The sequence below is a fragment of the Mauremys reevesii genome, linkage group 13, assembly GCF_016161935.1.
Source record: "Mauremys reevesii isolate NIE-2019 linkage group 13, ASM1616193v1, whole genome shotgun sequence".
Classification (NCBI taxonomy): Eukaryota; Metazoa; Chordata; order Testudines; family Geoemydidae; genus Mauremys; species Mauremys reevesii.
The window spans coordinates 3,902,244-3,921,736 of NC_052635.1; the positions used below are offsets into that span (position 1 = coordinate 3,902,244).

General features: G+C 52.2%; 1 gene segment (V, D, J or C); it reads left to right on the forward strand.

The window, feature by feature from the left end:
- The first annotated feature begins 609 nt into the window (after window positions 1-609).
- Window positions 610-13,475, forward strand: LOC120380839. The segment is given in 8 exon segments: window positions 610-661; window positions 1,527-1,834; window positions 3,298-3,624; window positions 3,924-4,274; window positions 5,664-5,798; window positions 11,825-12,154; window positions 12,653-12,885; window positions 13,250-13,475. Coding segments are annotated over 8 exon segments (1,907 nt in total).
- Window positions 13,476-19,493: the final 6,018 nt, after the last annotated feature.

The following is a 19,493-nucleotide window of genomic DNA, read 5'->3' on the forward strand; positions in this document are numbered from 1 at the left end:
GACCCGCCACCAAAAACTCCAGGCCCCCTCCATCCTCTGGGCGGCCCTGCAGCCCCCCCCCCCCACTCTAATCTTGGAGATCCCTGTTCACTCCCCCAGCTGGGGACAGATCTTAGGAGGTGACGTTTCAGCCCCATCTGCATTAACCTTGTGAAGATCAGAGAGAAAACCCAGGAGTCCTGACTCCCACCCACCCAGGACGGATAGATTGATGGTGGGCGTGTATGGGGAGGGATAGATGTCCTGTACATAGTTGCACACAAGTATCATGTCTCCCTTCTAGCATCTTTTATCTCTTTTAACGTCTCCTGGCAGTTTGTTGTTGGTATACATAGAATCATAGAATCATAGATTATTAGGGTTGGAAGGGACCTCAGAAGATCATCTAGTCCAACCCCCTGCTCAAAGCAGGACCAATCCGCAAATGGCCCCCTCAAGGATTGAACTCAAAGGGTCTCTTCTTGTCCTTGCTCCTGTGTAGGTGGTGAGAAGTAGCTGGGTGGTTCCTCGCACTGTGACTGGTGGTGGAATGTCCACTGCAATTTGACCTGTTTAGAACTGATCGATTGGTGGAGTTTCAGGGCACAGGAAGGGATCACTGTGATCGGCATGTCCCCGGCGAGTCCTGGCCCAAGCCCCCACCTTCCGGTCGAGCAGAGCAGTTAGAAAGAGAGGCCAAAGCTGGCTTTAAAGACTCTGAGTCACGGAGAGTTCACCACAGTCCTTAAATCAGGACTGCAACCCCCAAAGTATTGTAAAGCTGGGAAATTTCCCCTGGATCTGTCAGTGTCCCGGAGAGGCAGATTGAAGAGCCCAGAGGCCGAGGTGTATGGTTTGAAAGCTCTGTTTGCACAGAAGGGCAGGGACCGGAGGAGAAAGGGCGCGTGTTGGGTTATCTCATCCATCCAAGACTCATGGAGGGCTCTTCCCTAGCTTTAACTAATGGTTTTGTGATCAAACAGAGGAAGGGACTCAGGGAACTGGCTTCAACTCCAGGATCTCCCACAGACTCCCTCTGTCACCTTGGGGAAGCCACGTCACCTCTCCATGCCTCACTTTCCCCATCTGTTCAATGAGGGTAATGATGCTCACTGCACACTGGAGAGCTGAGATGGGATGGACTCAGGTTGTGAGGACCTTGGGGCATATTTGTATCTTGTAAAGGACCAGAGTCTCCTCTCAGCATCACTCGCACAAAACCAGAGCTATTCCACCGGAGCTGCTCCAGGTTTACACTGGAACGGCCGAGGTCAGAATCCCATTTCTCGTGTTTTTCGCCCATCGCTAGGACACCACTGCACAATGGGAAGTTAAAGGCGGAGAGAAGATCTGTGACAGGCCCGAGGTCCCCAGCAGCTGGGAACAGAACCTGAGTCCTGACTCCTTTTCCAGTGAATTGAGCACTGGGCCATGCAGCCATTGGGCCACAGAAGAAGGTGGATAGACGGATGGTGGTTGATCAGTGACGTGGTTTTCATATTTCCCCCATTTTTATGGTTTCTCTTATATTCTCTTTATTTTTCAAGCAAAATCCTCACCCCCATCCATCTTCCCCCTGGTTCCCTGCTGCCCCAAGACTGGCAATGCTCCCCGGACACAAGCTTGGCCTGCCTCGTAACTGGATATTTCCCAGCACCAGTGGCCATCAAGTGGAATTCGGGAAAAGTGACCCAGGGGGTCACAACTTTCCCAGAGGTGACGATGAGCGACAGGCTCCTCACCCGGAGCAGCCTCCTGATCAACCCTGCCAGGTCCCGGCAGGGCGACACCTACCAGTGCGATGTGACAAATCAAGGGACAGCAACGACCCTGTCGAAGAAGTTCCCTCAGGAGTGTAAGACACGCGGCAGGGGAGGGCGGGACAGCCAGGCTGAGCTTTTCAAAGCACCTAGAGGGTCTGGGAGCCAGTGAATCTTAATCCACATCCTGTAGGTGCCTTTGGAAAAACCTCCCCCTGAAAGTCTGGGGAAAGTTGGGCCCAGTGTTGAAACACACTGAGCCCTGGTGCTTTGTCACTGCAGATCTCCTGCCCCCAGCGCCCCCTCCATGGACCCCTGAACGAGGGAAACCTTAGGCTGAAAGGCGCCCTGGGCAGAGACCTACATTCCACTAAGGGGGGGATTTTTCAGCCCTGCCTAAAGGATTTAGGCACCCAGTTCCCATGGGAAATTGGCATGCAAATCTCTTAGGCACCTTGGGAAATCTTAGAACCGCAGCCGGGCTGAAATGGCACCTCAGCCTCATGCTGGCCCCTCTGTACAGGGGAAATCTTCGGCTCACGGCCTTTCACCCTCCCCCTCCCCCAAACCCACCCAACCGCCTCCCACTGGGGAGGTAGAACAAAGCCCATTCGCCGCGTCAGTCCAAAGCCTCAAAGCAAAACCAGTGCAGCTCAGCGCCCAGGGTCCCGGCCACCAGGGCCCCCCAGCGTTCAGCCGGCTGCATGGGGAGCACCCCCCTTTCCACTAGGTCACCTTTCCTGCATGTTTCCTAGGCCTCATGCCTGTCCACACCTAGAGATTCCCCCTCAGGTGCTTTCCTCAGCACTGAGCCAGAAGCTTTCCCTGCTATAGCCAGCAGCAAGCAGCCCCATGGGACTACAATTCCCAGCAACCACTGGCCTTAAAGGGACGAGACCCCCTTAGGAGCTAGCACTGGTTCCACCTTTGTCATGGAGCTGGGTGTGTTCCTTGCACTCCCTCTGTTCTGGGGCATCTTTTGAAATGGACACAAGCCCAGAGCCGCAAACCTAGGCATTCTGGGGTCAGAACTTCAACGGGTGTAAATCGACTGATCTCCGCTGCAGTCAGTGGCACTGAGCCGACTTACATCAGCTGAGGATTTGACCCTTTATCCGTAGTCAGACACAGTCAGTCCTCTCCCAGGGTTTCTTCTGATGCCATGTCAGGCTGTGCAGCACCACGGTCCATCTTAAATAGGGGACATTAATTGAGGGAAATTAGTTCAAATAAACAAACACAGCTCAGGTTCCAGCTTTGTCCCCGCTGTTTACCAGGGAGAACACACTCCATGCAGCACATGCAGGAAGAGGCCTGGAGGAATTTAATATTTGCCTAGATGATTTAAGGGCCCTGTTCCCATTTGTTTTAATCCCTTACATGGCTGTGAAAAATCTCAGCCCTGGAGGCTGATTAAAGTACTCAGTGTAAACGTACCACAACAAGCTGGGGGTTGCTAGTGCTGGGAGGACTGTAGCGTTAGCCCTCTCTCTGGAAGGGGACTGGGGATCTACAGAGAGTGACACTGGACTGTGTTGTCCCCTCTCTCTGCTCTCAGGGTGTGATTCGACAACGCCACCCCAGGTTCACCTCCTGGTCCCCACCTGTGAGGAGAGCTCCACAGAGAGCCAGCTGGAGCTGGTTTGCCTCCTCCTGAGCTTCAAACCCGGCAAAGCTGACGTGAAATGGCTGGTGAATGGAAAGGAGAGCAGCCCCCCCAGCCCGGCCTTTTCCTCTGCCATAGGCACAGACGGCTTCTACATGGGGCAGAGCCGCATGAACATCACCAAGCAGAGCTGGGAGCAGGGGGACGTCTACACCTGTCAAGTGACCCACCCAGCAGTGGGAGCAGAGCTCTCCATGCACAACACCAGCAAGTGCTTGGGTGAGGGGCTGGGCCCGTGCATGGCGGGGAGGTGGGGCAGAGAGTTACTGAGAAACCAGCCCTGCCGAAGGGTAGGTGGGACTGCACCTAGACACCAGTGTGACGGGAGACATAGGAGTGCCATAGAGAAACTGGTACTGCAGGTGGATGGGAAGAGAAAGAGATACCATGGCTGGCTGGATGGGAGGGACACTAGGAGTGTTCTGATGGAAGTCGAGGGATAGATTAGATTTCAATCGTCCTGTTCTGCCTTTCCACATTATTTGAACTGGTCAATGACGTCTCTTTGCATTTCTCAGCCTGCCTCAGAAGCTCACTTGACCCAACCATCTACTTAACCAAACCCTCCTATGAAGACGTCATCAAAAATTCTGGTCACGTTACCTGTCTAGTTCTGGGCTATGACTTAGCAGCCAGCAGAATGGCGTGGAAAGTGGATGGGCAGGTCAGCTCTGCGGCGAAGACAGAACCCCCCAAGAAGAACAGCAACGGGACCACCAGCCTGGTCAGTTCTCACCCTGTGTCGCTGGCACAATGGGGACAAGGCACCAAATTTACCTGCAAAGTGACCACACCCTGTTCTGGAGAACTAACCCAGGACATAACCATGAGCAATACAGCTGAGGTGCCCTGGCATCTCCAAGGGAAAGGCAACCGCCAGTCACTGTGAATTGGGATTAGAGGGTGAAACTCACCCCGCACACGTCCTAGGCAGCCTTTATGTCCCAGTTAAGCCCCCAAGTAGGACTTTAGCGGCGCCTAGGCCCTCAGCACAGGGGTCTGTTGCAGGTAGAATTAGTATTTCCCCTGTGAATCTCTCATTCTCAATCTCTCACTAATTTCCACTTGCACAGTTTTCCCAGGATTCCCTGCCTGATCATTAAATTCCAGCTCCTCCAAGAATTTCACTCCTTGGGCTCCCTGGGAAACGGGGATGTGGCCTGTCAGGGACTCTGATCTGACGTGCGTCTGTACTTCTTACCTCTGGAAATCTGGCTGGTGCTTGTCACCCGCCATCTGGCCTTTCCGGGCTATTTCCGGTGAGACTCTCTCAGAGTGTCCAGTGGAGTAACGTGCCCAAACCCCACTGAAATACCCAAGGTGTCCAAATCCCTTAGCCAGCCTTTGAAAATCTCAGCTGTGTTGAATTTTGCTGGGAGCGTTTGAAGGAGGGAAGAGGCTCCATCGGAGTGAGCAATGGGTGGGTGACTGTAGCGGGGTGGTCCCCGCTCCAGCCCGGGAAGGGTTGAAGCAGCCCTGGGAGAGGGCTGAGGCTGTGGAGCAAAGCCTGGGCCGGTTGGGGAAGGCAGGAAGAGGTGGGGCCATGCCCCAGTCAGGCCCAGCTGGTCCCTAGAAGAGGCTGCGAGCCAGGAGCCCAGTCAGACTCTCTCTCTGGCCTTTGCGAGGGAGGGGCCTGGCTGCTGGGGAGCGAACCTGAGGCAGAGCAGGGCTGGGGGAAGGCCAGAGGAGCTGGGGAGCCCTGGCCTGGAACCCCGCAGGCTGCGGCCTAGTATAAGGCCGAATAGGTACTGGGGCTGCAGGGGGCAGCCCAAGGGCAGAGGAAGGCAGCAGGCCCAAACCCTCCTTGCCAGCGATGAGCGGCTGACACTGCAGCCTGCCCCAGGGCATGGGGGCTACTTGGTGACTGGCAGTAGCCTACGACTGAGGCAAGGTGGGGATGGGGCTGGGGGTTCCCCGGGGAGGGTAAACCCTGAGACTGGGGGGTTACTGCCAGGGGGCAGCACCCCAGATAAACGGGCACCGGAGTCCAGGGAGTGACACGGGGGCCAAGCGGCAGCGGGACACTGGCCTTGAGAGGGCGCTCCGGAGGCTGGAGAGCTAATTCCCAAGACGACCAGCAGGAGGCGCCGCAGGGGAGAGTCCCGCACCGTTACAGTGACCCCATGTGATGATGATGCATGGTGGAGACGTGGGGAGAAGAGGAGATCGTGTGGTTCAGTGTTTGGGGTGAGGGTTCCGGTTAGCGACGCAGGACTAGCTCAAAGAACCATGTCCATCTGCGTCACTGTACAACCAAGCTGAGGATAACGATCGTGATGATGATCTCGAAGGAGATGACAATGATGTCGATGACAATGAAGAAGGAAATGAAGATGCTGAAGGAGAAAAGGAGAAAGAATGTCAGAATGCTGAAGGAGATGATGAAGAGGATGGTAATTAGGGTTTTGCTCTGAAGAAGATGAAGATAAAGCGCAAGGAAGTGGTTATGAAGACAAGGGAGGTGAGAAAGATGAATATGATGATGGTGATGAAGACGAAGATGAAGATGATGATCTTAAGTTGTTGACATTTAAGGTTGAGGATCTGGAAGGTCACTGTGCACTCTGCGGGGAAGGCTTGGGAGTTCGGTTGAGTGTTTGGGTGAAGGTCCAGGATCTTTGAGTTTCAAGAGATATCCCCTGATCGCAGCGGCCCAGGAGCCGGCCAACAGGGCGGCTAACAGGGGAGTTTGAGTGGGAGTTCCCATTGGAGGAGCCAGGTATTTTGTGTTTGCGTCCGTCTTTGGGGTGCTTGTGTCTCTCTCTGTCGGGGCAGACTGCGGAGCCCTGATTAGGGGGCGGAGCTAGGCGGAGGAGGGGGCCTATAAAAGCGGCCGCCCAGCCAGGCAGCGGCACAGCTGATTGCAGCGGCCCAGGATCCGGCCAACAGGGGAGTTTGAGTGGGAGTTTGGAGGGGGAGGTGGAAGGGGGCGGCACCGTGTCCCCTGTGCTCCCCAGGTAAGAATGCCAAGCGAGGCCAAGACAGCAGCAGCCAGCAGCCATGAGCCAAGCAGCAGAGGACATACTGAGGATGAGAGCATGCAGCAGCTGCGGTATGTACCTGGTCCTAGCGGGGGACCCAGAACAGTACTATGTATGCATGAAGTGCCGCCTAATAGAGCTGCTGGAGGAAAAGATCCAGGGCCTAGAGCTGCAGGTAGAAACCCTGATAGAGAATAGAAGGGGGTTCGAGCAGCTGATGGAGCAATGGCAAGCAGTAATTGAAGGGGAACGCCCAGGTGCACAGGGGGGAGCAGGGGCTGAGGCCACTGAGGGGGGACCACCAGATGAGGAAGATGGGCGGTGGAAGCATGTGACCGTGAGAAGCAGGCCAAGGAAAAGGAGAGCCAGTAAGGGGGAAATTGAGCTAAGGAACAGGTTCGAAGGTCTGGAGAATGAGGAAGGGGTAAAGCAGGTGGTAGCTGACGGTGGGAGGGCAAGGAAAAAGAGACGAGCGGCCAGTCCCATAGAAAAAGGGGAGGAGTCTATGGAAGTAGCACCAAGTTTGGGCCCAGGGAGGATACAGGATGGCTTAAGGGATGATAGGAATGGAAGGAGCTTGCAACCAGGGGGAACGGGGGATAGGTTAGAGGACCGCACTGTCCCCAGGCGAAGGCAGGTCTACGTGATTGGGGATTCCATACTGAGAAGGTTGGACAGGCCTGTGACCAGGGCCGATCCGGAGAACAGAAGGGTGTGCTGTCTACCGGGCGCTAAAATACGGGATGTGGACCTGAGGTTGAAAAGGATCCTAAGAGGAGCAGGTAAGAACCCGTTGATCATCCTTCATGTGGGAACGAATGACACTGCTAGATTCTCGCTAGAAAGGATCAAGGGAGACTATGCTAGGTTGGATAAGACGCTCAAGGAAATTGAGGCTCAGGTGATCTTCAGTGGGATCCTACCTGTCTCTAGGGAAGGGCGCCAAAGGGGTGACAGGATCGTGACGATTAATAGTTGGCTGAGGGAGTGGTGTTACAAGGAGGGCTTTGGGATGTATGGGCACTGGGAGGCTTTTGGGGACAGACAACTGTTCTCACGGGATCGGCTCCACCTAAGTAGGGAAGGAAGTAGACTTCTAGGAGGGAGGCTGGCTCATCTGATTAAAAGAGCTTTAAACTAGACACTGGGGGGAGATGGTTGGGAGAGGTCCTGGTGCTCTCCACGCCAAATTTATACATTGGGAGTGAGAACAACAAGATAACAACAGATATAGCCAGAGGGGGACGGTTAGGTGTAAGGAAGAGGGGGGGGGGACGGATACTAGATCTACAAGTCATACTGGAAGTACTGTGTCCCTACCGAGTTGGGTGAAAAGAGTGAGAGGAGCCCAACAGGAAAAATTAGGATGTTTGTTCACCAATGCAAGAAGCTTAGGTAACAAAATGGAGGAACTGGAGCTCCTGGTCCGAGAATTGAAACCGGATATCGTAGGAATAACCGAAACATGGTGGAACAGTAGCCATGACTGGAGTACAGGTATGGAAGGGTATGTGCTGTTTAGGAAAGACCGATGCAAAGGTAAAGGTGGGGGAGTAGCATTGTATATCAATAATGAGGTGAAATGTAATGAGATAACTAGCAATGGATAATGCAATGGATAATACAGAGTCTGTCTGGGCAATGGTCACATTGGGGAAAAAAACTACCAGAGCCTCACCCGGGATAGTGATTGGGGTGTGCTATAGACCGCCGGGATCTAGCTTGGAGACGGATAGAGAGCTCTTTAATGTTTTTAAGGAGGTAAATACTAATAGGAACTGCTTGATCATGGGGGACTTTAACTTCCCGGATATAGATTGGGAAACAAATGCTAGTAATAATAATAGGGCTCAGCTTTTCCTAGACATGATGGCTAATGAATTCCTTCATCAAGTGGTTGCTGAACCGACGAGGGGGGATGCCATTTTAGATTTGATTTTGGTGAGTAACGAGGACCTTGTTGAGGAAATTGTTGTAGGGGACAACCTTGGCTCGAGTGATCATGAGCTAATTCATTTCAAAATAAATGGGAGGATAATCAATAGTGCATCTGAGACTAGGGTTTACGATTTCAAAAGGGCTAACTTTACTAAATTAAGGCGACTAGTTAGGGAAGTGGACTGGACTAACATATTTAGGGATCTAAAGGCAGATGACGCCTGGGGTTACTTCAGGTTGAAGTTGCAGGAGTTGTCAGAGGCATGTATCCCGAGAAGGGAAAAGCGGCTCGTAGGTAGCAGTTTTAGACCGAGCTGGATGAGCAAGCGTCTTAGAGGGGTCATTAAGAAAAAACAGAAAGCGTACCATGAGTGGAAAACGGGAGGGATCAGCAAAGAAACCTACCTTATTGAGGTCAGAGGGTGTAGGGAAGCAGTGAGAAAGGCAAAGCGACGGGTGGAGATGGACCTAGCGAAGGGGATTAAAACCAATAGCAAACGTTTTTTAGCCATATAAATAGGAAGAAAACCAAGAAAGAAGAAGTGGGACCGCTTAAAACTTTAAACGGAGTGGAGATTAGGGATAATCTTGGAATGGCACAATATCTGAACGAATATTTTGCCTCGGTCTTTAATGAGGCTAATGAAGGGCTAAGGAATAGTGATAGAGGGACCGATGGGAATGAAGATATGGGGGTAGACATTACGGTATCTGAGGTAGAAGCCAAACGTGAACAACTTAACGGAAGTAAATCGGGGGCCGGATAATCTTCATCCTAGAATATTAAAGGGAATTGGCGAGTGATATTGCTAGCCCGTTAGCGATAATCTTTAATAAGTCTCTAAATTCGGGGTTGTACCGTTTGACTGGAGATTAGCTAATGTAGTTCCTATATTCAAGAAGGGAAAAAGTGACCGGGTAACTACAGGCCTGTTAGTTTAACATCTGTAGTATGCAAAGTCATGGAAAAATCTTAAAAGAGAGTGGTTCGGAGCATGAGGCCGATGGCAACTGGGATAGATTACAGCATGGATTTACGAAAGGTAGATCGTGCCAAACCAACCTGATCTCCTTCTTTGAGAAAGTAACAGATTTTTTAGACAAGGGAAATGCGGTGGATCTAATATATCTGGATTTCAGTAAGGCGTTTGATACGGTACCGCATGAAGAATTACTGGTTAAATTGGAAAAGATGGGGATCGAAATGAAAATCCAGAGGTGGATAAGGAGCTGGTTAAAGGGAGACTTCAGAGGGTAGTATTGAAGGGGAACTGTCAGGTTGGAGGGTTACCAGTGGAGGTCCTCAAGGTTCGGTTTTGGGTCCGATTTTATTCAATCTATTTATTGCTGACCTGGGAACCAAGAGTAGGAGTGGGCTGATAAAGTTTGCGGATGACACCAAGTTGGGAGGTATTGCCAATTTGGAAAAGGATCGGGATATCCTCCAGGGAGATTTGGATGACCTTGTAAACTGGAGTATTAGTAACAGGATGAAATTCAATAGTGAGAAGTGTAAGGTTATGCATTTAGGGATGACTAACAAGAATTTTAGTTATAAGCTGGGGACGCACCAGTTGGAAGTAACGGAGGAGGAGAAGGACCTAGGAGTCCTGGTTGATCGTAGGATGACTATGAGTAGGCAATGTGATGTGGCCGTTAAAAAAGCTAATGCGGTCTTGGGACGCATTAGGCGAGGTATTTCTCGTAGGGATAAGGAGGTGCTAGTCCCGTTATATAAGGCGTTGGTAAGACCTCATTTGGAGTATTGTGTGCAGTTTTGGTCTCCCATGTTTAAGAAGGATGAATTCAAACTGGAACGGGTACAAAGAAGGGCCACTAGAATGATCCGAGGAATGGAAGGCCTGTCGTATGAAAGGAGACTTGAGGAGCTCGGTCTGTTTTCCTTAACCAAAAGAAGGATAAGAGGAGATATGATTGCACTCTTTAAATATATCAGAGGGATAAATACCAGGGAAGGAGAGGAATTATTTCAGCTCAGTGCTAATGTGGACACGAGGACAAACGGATATAAATTGTCAGTCAGGAAATTCAGGCTTGAAATTAGACGAAGGTTTCTAACCATCAGGGGAGTGCAATACTGGAACAGCCTACCGAGGGAAACAGTGGGGGCGAAGGACCTCCATGACTTTAAGATTAAGCTAGATAAGTTTATGGAGGAGATGGTATGATAGGATAACGGGCTTAGTCAATAGGTCAATTAAGTGCCACACTGGTAATTAGTACAATGGGTCAATGATATGATATAACCTTTTTCCAGAGGGTATGGCTGGAGAGTCTTGCCCGCATGCTCGGGGTTCAGCTGACCGCCATATTTGGGGTCGGGAAGGAATTTTCCTCCAGGGAAGATTGGCAGTGGCCCTGGAGGCTTTTTGCCTTCCTCCGAAGCATGGGGCAGGGGTCGCTTGCTAAAGGAGTGGGTGGATCGGCTTATGTGGCCTGCATCTAGCAGGAGGTCAGACTAGATGATCATAATGGTCCCTTCTGATCTTGAATTCTATGATTCTATGATATGATGCTCAATGGTTGGGTTTTTATTTTGCCTGGTTAGAAGCCTAAAAATTCATGCAAACAAAGGAGAGAAACCCCTCAGCTCCATTGCCCCACAGTGGGGCTTGGGCATCCATGTGAATCTGGAATCACAGCTCCAGCAGGATCCACTTTACAAACTTGTTTCATGAGCCAGACCATGCATATCCTTCAGAGAACATTCAACAGAGGCCATTGTGCCTGGGTGCCAGGGATCCAATCAGTCTGGGCTCCCTGGCTGAGATTTCTAAAGGGATTCAAGCTCTCCCCTCCCACATCGGCTTGAAGTGGGAGCTGGGGGACTCATGCTCTCAGGGACCTTGGCAGACCATGGGTGTGAAATATAAAGGGCCCGTCTGCCTGTGCAGGGAGTAGGGGTTGGGGAACACAAGATCTGTCCTGAGCTGTGGGTGCCATGTGGGGTCTAGTGGTTAGAGCAGGAGGGCCTGGGTGCCAGGCATGACCATGGGCAGGTCATTTGTCCTCTGTGTCCCAGCTGCCATCTCTGGGAAATGGGGATAACCACGCTGAGCTCAGGCAGGTCATCGAGCTCATGAATTTGTGTCTGGAAGGACGGTGAGTTTAGCAACCATGGCAGGTCTGTCCCTGGCCATTTTTTTCCACAATGGGGCTTTCTCCCAACAAAACCGGAGACCTTCAGATTTGCTCCTGGGACCCAGAGACCCAAATAACCATAATGGGACTCAGGAATCCCAATCCCTCGATTGGCTGGAAAAATCTCAGCCATTGTTCCTGCTGCTCCATAAGATGAGAGTCCCGCCCCTTCCACCAGTGAACCCAGTGCCCTATTTACAAGTCCAATGATGCTCAGCCCCTTTCCCAAACAGCCCCTGGGCTTTGCACCCCTGAGAGAGCGGCACTCAGTTACCACCTGGTGCCTGTTGACATATTTGCTCAGCCCAGCCCTCAACACCTCCTCCTGCCCCCACCAGGTGTCAGCAACTGTAATCGACACCCTCTGGAGGTGTCTCTCCTTCCTCCTTCCCTGGAGGACCTCTACATAGCGCAGAACGCCACCATCAGTTGTTTGGTGAGCGGCCTGGAGACCCCTGGCAGCCTGGAGGTCTTCTGGAACCGGGATAGCGGGGGCCCGTTGGCCGTGGTCTCCAGGGATCCGGTGCTGCAGGAAGATGGCACCTACAGTGCAACCAGCATCCTGCGGGTGTGCGTGGAGGAGTGGCAGGTGGGGGAGGAGTTCATCTGCACCATGAAGCACCAAGACTTCCCGTCGGCCATTGTCAAGACCATCCGCAAGAGTCACAGTAAGAACTCAGCCTTTCCCCTGTAGGGGGCGCCAGCTCCAATCGGGCCGCAGGCTGGGGGAGTGGCTGGCACAGGGTGTGGGGAATGGGACGCGGGACCTTCTGTCTCTAGGGGGCGCCAGCTCTGATCCGGTTTCAGGTCTTTGGGACTGGGAGTTACAAATTTGTAGGGGAGATGAAATGTGCAAATTGATGAGAGAGAAGGGGACGGAGAATCAGGACTCCTGGGTTCTTTTTCTGTCTCTGGGAGGGGAGTGGGATATAGTGGGTTAGAATAGGGAGACTGGAGGCTGGGACTCCTGGGTTCTAGCCCCTTTTCATGGAAGGGATTTGGATCTAGTGGGTTAGAGTGGCCCGAACTCCTGGATTCTGGCTATGTGTCTGGGAGAGGCGTGGGGGGTCTAGTGGGATATTGCAGGGGGATGAGGGTGGGGGATGGTAGCCAGGACTCCTGGGTCCCAATCCTTAGCATTAACCTCTCGCTCTTTCTCATGGCAGTGGTCTCCCTCCGCGCCCCTTCTGTCTACATTTCCCCTCCTCACGCTGAGGAACTGGCTCTCCGGGAATCAGCCTCCATCACCTGCCTGGCCTCTGGCTTCTGGCCCAGAGACATCTTGGTGACATGGACTCAGCAGGACCGGCCCATGCCCCAGGAAGCCTACACCAACATCGGCCCCGTGCGGGAGGCTGGGAAGGAGGAGCGCTACTTCATCTACAGCAAGCTAAAAAAGGTAATAATTGGAGATATACCAATCTCCTAGAACTGGAAGGGACCTCAAAAGGTCATTGAATCCAGCCCCCTGCCTTCACTAGCAGGACCAATTTTTTTTTTTTTTTGCCCCAGATCCCTAAGTGGCCTTCTCAAGGATTGAACTCACAACCCTCGGTTTAGCAGGCCAATGCTCAAACCACTGAGCTATCCCTCCCAGGGATGAGCACTGAGTTCAATCCTTGAGGGGGCCGCTTAGGGATCTGGGACAAAAATTGGTCTTGCTAGTGAAGGCAGGGGGCTGGACTTGATGACCTTTCAAGGTCCCTTCCAGTTCTAGGAGATTGGTATATCTCCAATTATTACCTTTATTACCTTTACCTAAGCTCAATGTCCTGGTGTCCGAATGGGAGCCGGGGGACACCTACGCCTGCGTGGTGGGGCACGAGGGTCTGCCCATGACCTTCATCCACCGGAGCGTGGACAAAGCCTCCGGTAAACCCACCGCCGTCAATGTCTCTGTGATCTTGTCCGACACCGACGTCACTTGCTACTGAGGAGCAGAGCCCGGCAGGCTCCTCACGGCGTATCTGAGATGGCCTCCGAACTTCGTAGGGTCTGGGATTCCTCTGAGCCTGTGTGTAAAGCTGTGGTAGCTCTGGTGTGCAGAGCGTGGCTGTGTGTGGAATATGCCCAAATAAAATGCACCATGCTGGAGCTTGTGATGAAGGGTGTGTCTTCTGCAGAGACGATGTGTCTTATCTACCAACCCACTCTTCCTCCCACAATATCTAGATGTATCCATCTACCCTTCTTTCTTTTGCTCTAGCCATCCTCCTTTCCTCATGGATTGTCTACATCAATTCATCCTTCCACAGGATCCATCCATCCATCCTACCCTCTGCAGTACCTGTCTCTTTGATTCTACCATAGCCATCCATTCATGCATGGAAAATCAGGCAATGTCCTCTCTGCATCCATCCATCCTCATGCAGTGCATGTTTCTACCTGCCCACCCCTCTGCAGTGAGTTTCTCTCCATCCATTGTTATTGAGGATAGTGCAGCTCCTAGATGCCCTGACTGAGGTTAGGGCTCCATTGGATGGGCAGTACATGAACACACGCACAGCAAACGTCCTGGAACCAAGGAGCTGATAGTATAAGCAGAGAGAGGCTGGGAGGGGATATTTTGGCACAAAGGGATTAAAATTGGGACACTAAAAAGGAGTGAGACACCCAACTCCCACTGCAATTGTGAGTTTATTTCACTGTCACCTCATTTCCTCAGAGCCCTTGAAAGACTCCAGCCTAAGTGGCTTGTCTCTGGTCACACTGCAGGTCAGTGGGAGAGGTGGGAATAAAGCCCCGATCCCCCATCTCCAAGACTTGTTTCTTAACCATTGCACCTGTCTAGCAATGTAGCCCTAGCCAGTCTGGCATCAGAACTCCTCGGAGATGCATCCTCACCGGACCACATTAGGTGAGAGTCAGAGCCCCCAGGAATCTGGTGTTATGTCTGCTGGGAGCTAGGCGACGGGTGAGACTGAGTTAGGAGCCTCCATTCCCACCAGCTCTATCCCTGGATATATGAACAAGGGGTGGGGTGTAGGGGAAGTGATTTCATCTCTGTGTTCGGGGTTAGGGAACCCGATACTGGAGCAGCATTCAGTTCTGGAGGCAACATGCAGTGACAGTCAGAAAAGGTAACAATGGTAGGAACCATTAGGAAAGGGACAGATAATAAGACAGTAAATCTCATAATGCCACCATATAAATCCATGGTATGTCCACAGCTTGAATACCGTACGATTGGTGTGGAGAAAGTAAATAAGGAAGTGTTATTTCCCCCTTCACATAACACAAGAACCAGGGGTCACCCACTGAGATTAAATGGCAGCTGGTTTAAAACAAACACAAGGAAGTATTTCTTCCCACAACAGAGTCAACCTGTGGAACTAGTGGTCAGGGGATGTTGTGATGGCCAGAAATATAGTTGGGTTCAAAGAAGAATTAGAGAAGTTCATGGAGGATAAGTCTATGAAAGGTTATTAGCCAAGATGGTCATGGATGGAGCCCTAAGCTCTTGTTGTCCCTAAGGCTCTGCCTGTCATAAGCTGGTTCTGTACGACAGCAGATGGATGACCCAATAATTGGTCTGATCTGGTTATTCCCTCTGATACCTCTGGCATCAGCCACTGTTGGAAGACAGGATACTGGGGTAGCTGGACCATTGGTCCCATGAAGTGTGGCCGTTCTCTTGTCCAATATTCAAAAGAAGGTTGAAAAATTGGAGGAGGTGCAAAAGAGAGCTAGAAAAATGATTAGAGGGCTGGGGAAAATGCCTTCCAGTGAGAGATAGGAGGAGACGAATTGGCTGAAAGAGACATTCAGGAGATGGCTTCATAGATATGTATAAGTACCTCCATGGGGAGAAAGTACCGGGCAGTTAAGGCCTGTAACTTAGTATAGAAAGGCTTAAGAGGAGCCCATGGCTGGACAGATACAAATGTAGAATAAAGCACTGCGGGGTGGGTCAGGGTTGTGCTGACACTGCAGATTCAGTCTGCCGGACTGTCCTGGGCCTCACCACAATGTGGCCCAATTGCCAGAGTCTAAGCGGCAGCCCTTGGGTTCTGGGCTGTGTGGCCTAATGGGCCGAGACAATATGGCCACCCATGAGCACAGAGCGGTGTGGCCTAGTGCCCAGGGTCGATATATCAGCCCTCAAGTGCAGGAGTTTGTTTCCTAGGGGTTAGAATGAACATAGCGGCCCTTGAGTGCAGGGGAGCGTGGCCTAGCAGCCAGGGTGAATAGAGAGGCCCTCAAATGCAGGGGAGTGTAGTGTAATGGCCAAACCTTCCTATGATGCATTTCATCAGGCCCTGATGACTTGAAGCCAACTAACATCTAAATCATTTAAAACTTGTTCTTTCCCTATTTCAGCCTCTGATCCTACCTCATTTTCACTGGCATTCACTATGTTAGACGTCCAATCGCCACCCACCTTGTTGGTGAAAAGCGAATCACAGACGTCATTAAGCACCTCTGCCATTTCCGCATATTCTGTTACTGTTTTCCTCCCCTCATTGCAACACTGCAACATGCTGACCTTACACGGGTGGGAGATACCACTCCCTCCCCCTCCCTGGGACACTTCCGACCGGGCTTCCTGAAGCTGCAGTCCATGTCACGTCGGGGTCTCCGGGCTCCTCGGTAATTCCCTGGGACTCTGACTCCAGCTGGTCAGCTGTAGGCAATGGGTCTCTGGTCTGTGTCTTGAGATCTCCGCCTTCCGCTTGCAATGGCTGTAATGGCTCCGGGGCTGGAGCCTTGACCAAGCGTCCTTCCTCCTTCGCAGTCAGTGCAGAGCGAGCTGGGCTGCTCTTCTTTATACCAGCACAGCATTTGGAGTGTGCTTAGTATGGTGTGAGGGGCAGGACTTCCTCCACCCTGAGGGGGATTAACCCTTTCCTGGCTAGTGCGGGTATGCGCACCCCGTCACAGGCACGAAATCTGGAAAGGAACCACTGGAACTAACTTCCAGTGGAAGTGGTGGAGTCACCATCTCGAGATTTGTACATCCAGCCTGGGCTCCATTCTGGAAGATATGCCCCCAAGAAAGACAAGTCATTGGGCTCCATAGAGGGGTAGCTGGGTGAGATTCTCTGGCCTGTGATATACAGGAGGTCGGGCTCGTTGCTGTCATGGTCCCTTCTTGCCTTAAGATCTACAAAAGCACCAGTCAAGGTTTCAGAGCTAGGAAGGTCACATCAATTATCCACCACCAAACTCTATGGCCCAGGCTTATAGCGCACTGGTGGGTGAATAAAGATTTCAGCTGGTACCTCGGTGCCAGCCCTTTCATTGCCCAGGTGTGTACTAAGTTGAGAAGGCTCCAGGCCATTTCCCAGTTGACATTCATGCCATTGACAAGACACATGGATGGGCTCAGGGAATGCTGGGCTGTGAGTCCTTCCTACTCTTGGGAAGGGGTCCCCAATGGAGCCCAGGCTGGTGGTGAGTGAAAGAGGCTCCTACTGACTGGTGTCCCATGTGGAATGAGTTGGGAGGGGTCTTTGCTCAGTCCCCATGACACAACAATACAGACGGCTCAAGGAATTAGAAATGGGCCATGGAGACGTCTGCCTACAGGGACTGAGGTCACTGCTGTGTGACGGTGGCAGAGTGGCTCCAAGTGAGAAATCAGTTGAGGGACATCATTTCTGTTTCCAGTGTCTGACAATATGGGGCAGCTCAGGGTGTTGCTGATGGGGCGGCCAGGCCTTTCCCCCTTTTTGTAGGGCTTGCGGGTGGGCTGGGCAGGTGTTGCCCAAATGTGGCGATGGGCGACAGATCTTCCCCCTTCTTGGAGCATGGGTTGAAATGGAGTCCAAGCGGTTAGTGACCCCATTATTAGGTGTATTACAATCATGTGTCGAGGTCTCCACTGAGTTTGGGACCCCAATGCGCTAGGATCTGTACACACATAGAGTAATAGACATTCTCTGCCCAGAAGAGTTTAATGTCCAAACAGAGAAAGGGTGTGAAGGGAAACTGAGGCAGAGAGAGAGGCGGTGAATTGCCTGAGGTCCAGCAATGTCAATGACAGAGCTGGGAATAGACTCATGGGAGTCCTGAGTCCCATCCTAGTGCTCTGTTCATTGGACCACACTCCCTCTGGGATGGTGTGAGTTGGGGGAGGTCTGAGAACAGCTCTGTGGGTAAATTCCCCAGGTCCCCCGAATAGGGACTTCTGGTGGTGGGGGAATTGGTGTCTCTGCTGCCCAGGAACGGGTCCCAGCACGGCTCAAGCTGGCATTGACTGGGAAGATGCTGCTGTCTGATGGGTGTGCCTGGCCCCATTGAGTTCTGCACTGGCAGGTCTCAGCCCAGTTCCCTGGCTGGCCAAGGGAGCGGGAGGGCATGCTCGGGGAGGGGCGTGTAGTGCCGCTGGCTGGGGTTTGCAAAGGAGCCAAAGGGCGTGAAATTTAATGGAAGGTGGGGGCTGAAATCCCCGAGGCTGCTCTGAGAATTGCAGCCTGTGACAGGGAGTCTCCACCTGCAGCCTGCCCGGTCTCCCCTGGCAGGGAACCCTCTGTTTCTGGCCCTGGACAGGAGCTTCTGCCAAGAGCACAGACCGGAGCTCCCTGCTGTGCCCACTCAGTTCCTTGGCTTAACGAAGAGGCCTCTCTAACCGGCCTGTTTATCTCCTCCCCAGCTCCTCACTGCCCAGTGGAGGACCAAGGCATCGATGCTGAAGGAGGAGAGGAGGAATCTGACGGTCTCTGGACACCTGTTGCCTTCATTGCTCTCTTCCTGCTCAGCCTGTTGTACAGCGCCGGTGTCACGCTGCTTAAGGTAACAGCAACCGCTACCTTCATGGTCACGCGTCACTGCTTCTAGCAATAACCTGTGCTCAGTAATCTATCCCACCCCATCAGCATGCAGCCACCAGCCATCAACCATCCTCGGGAACTACTCAGTCACCCACATTCAGTGGTGAAATTCAGTGAGCACAAATGGAAGGTAACCACTTGGGAATGAAGAACCAGTAGCCCACATGCAGAATGGGAACTGACTGCCTAGGAAGGAGCACTGTGGAAAGGGATCTGGGGTCGTAGTGCATCACAAGCTAAATATGAGTCAATAATGTAACAGTGTCGGGAAAAAAACAAATTCTGGGATGTATTAGCAGGAGTGTTGTAAGCAAGACACAAGCAGTAATTCTTCTGCTCTGCTCCGCGCTGATACGGCTTCAGCTGGAGTCTTGTGTCCAGTTGTGGGCACCACATTTCAGGAAAGATGTGGAAAAGTTGGAGACAGGCCATAGGAGAAAGACTAAAATCATGTAAGGGCTAGAAAACATGAGCTGTGAGGGAAGATTGAAAGTACTGGGTTTGTTTAGTCTGGAGAAGAGAAGACTGGGGTGGCTGGGGCAGGGGAATGACATGGTAACCTTTCTGAAATACATAAACGGTTAATGACAAAAAGGAGGGTGACAAATTGTACTCATTATCCTGTGAGGACAGGACAAGAAGCAATGGGGTTAGATTGCAGCAAGGGCAGTTTAGTTTGGACATTGGAAAAAACTTCCTAACTGTCAGGCTGGGTAAATACTGGAACAAATTGCCCAGGGAGGTTGTGGAGCCTCCATTGTTGGAGGTTTTTAGGAGCAGGTTAGACCAGGGATTGGCAACCTTTGGCACGCGGCTCACCAGGATAAGCACCCTGGTGGGCTGGGCCAGTTTGTTTACCTGCAGCGTCGGTAGGTTCAGGCGATTATGGCTCCCAGTGGCCGCGGTTCGCTGCTCCTGGCCAGTGGGAGTTGTGGGAAGCAGTGCAGGACGAGGGATGTGCTGGCCACCGCTTTCCGCTGCTCCCATTGGCCTGGAGCGGTGAACCACGGCCAGCGGGAGCCGCGATCAGCAGAAGCTGCCAACACGGCAGGTAAACAAACCGGCCCGGCCCGCCAGGGTGCTTATCCTGGCGAGCCACGTGCCAAAGGTTGCCGATCCCTGGGTTAGACAAATACCTGTCAGGGATGGACTAGTTATTACTTTGTCCTGCCCCACGGCAGGAGACGGGACTAGGTGACCTCTCAAGGTCTCTCCCCGTCCTACATCTCTGTGA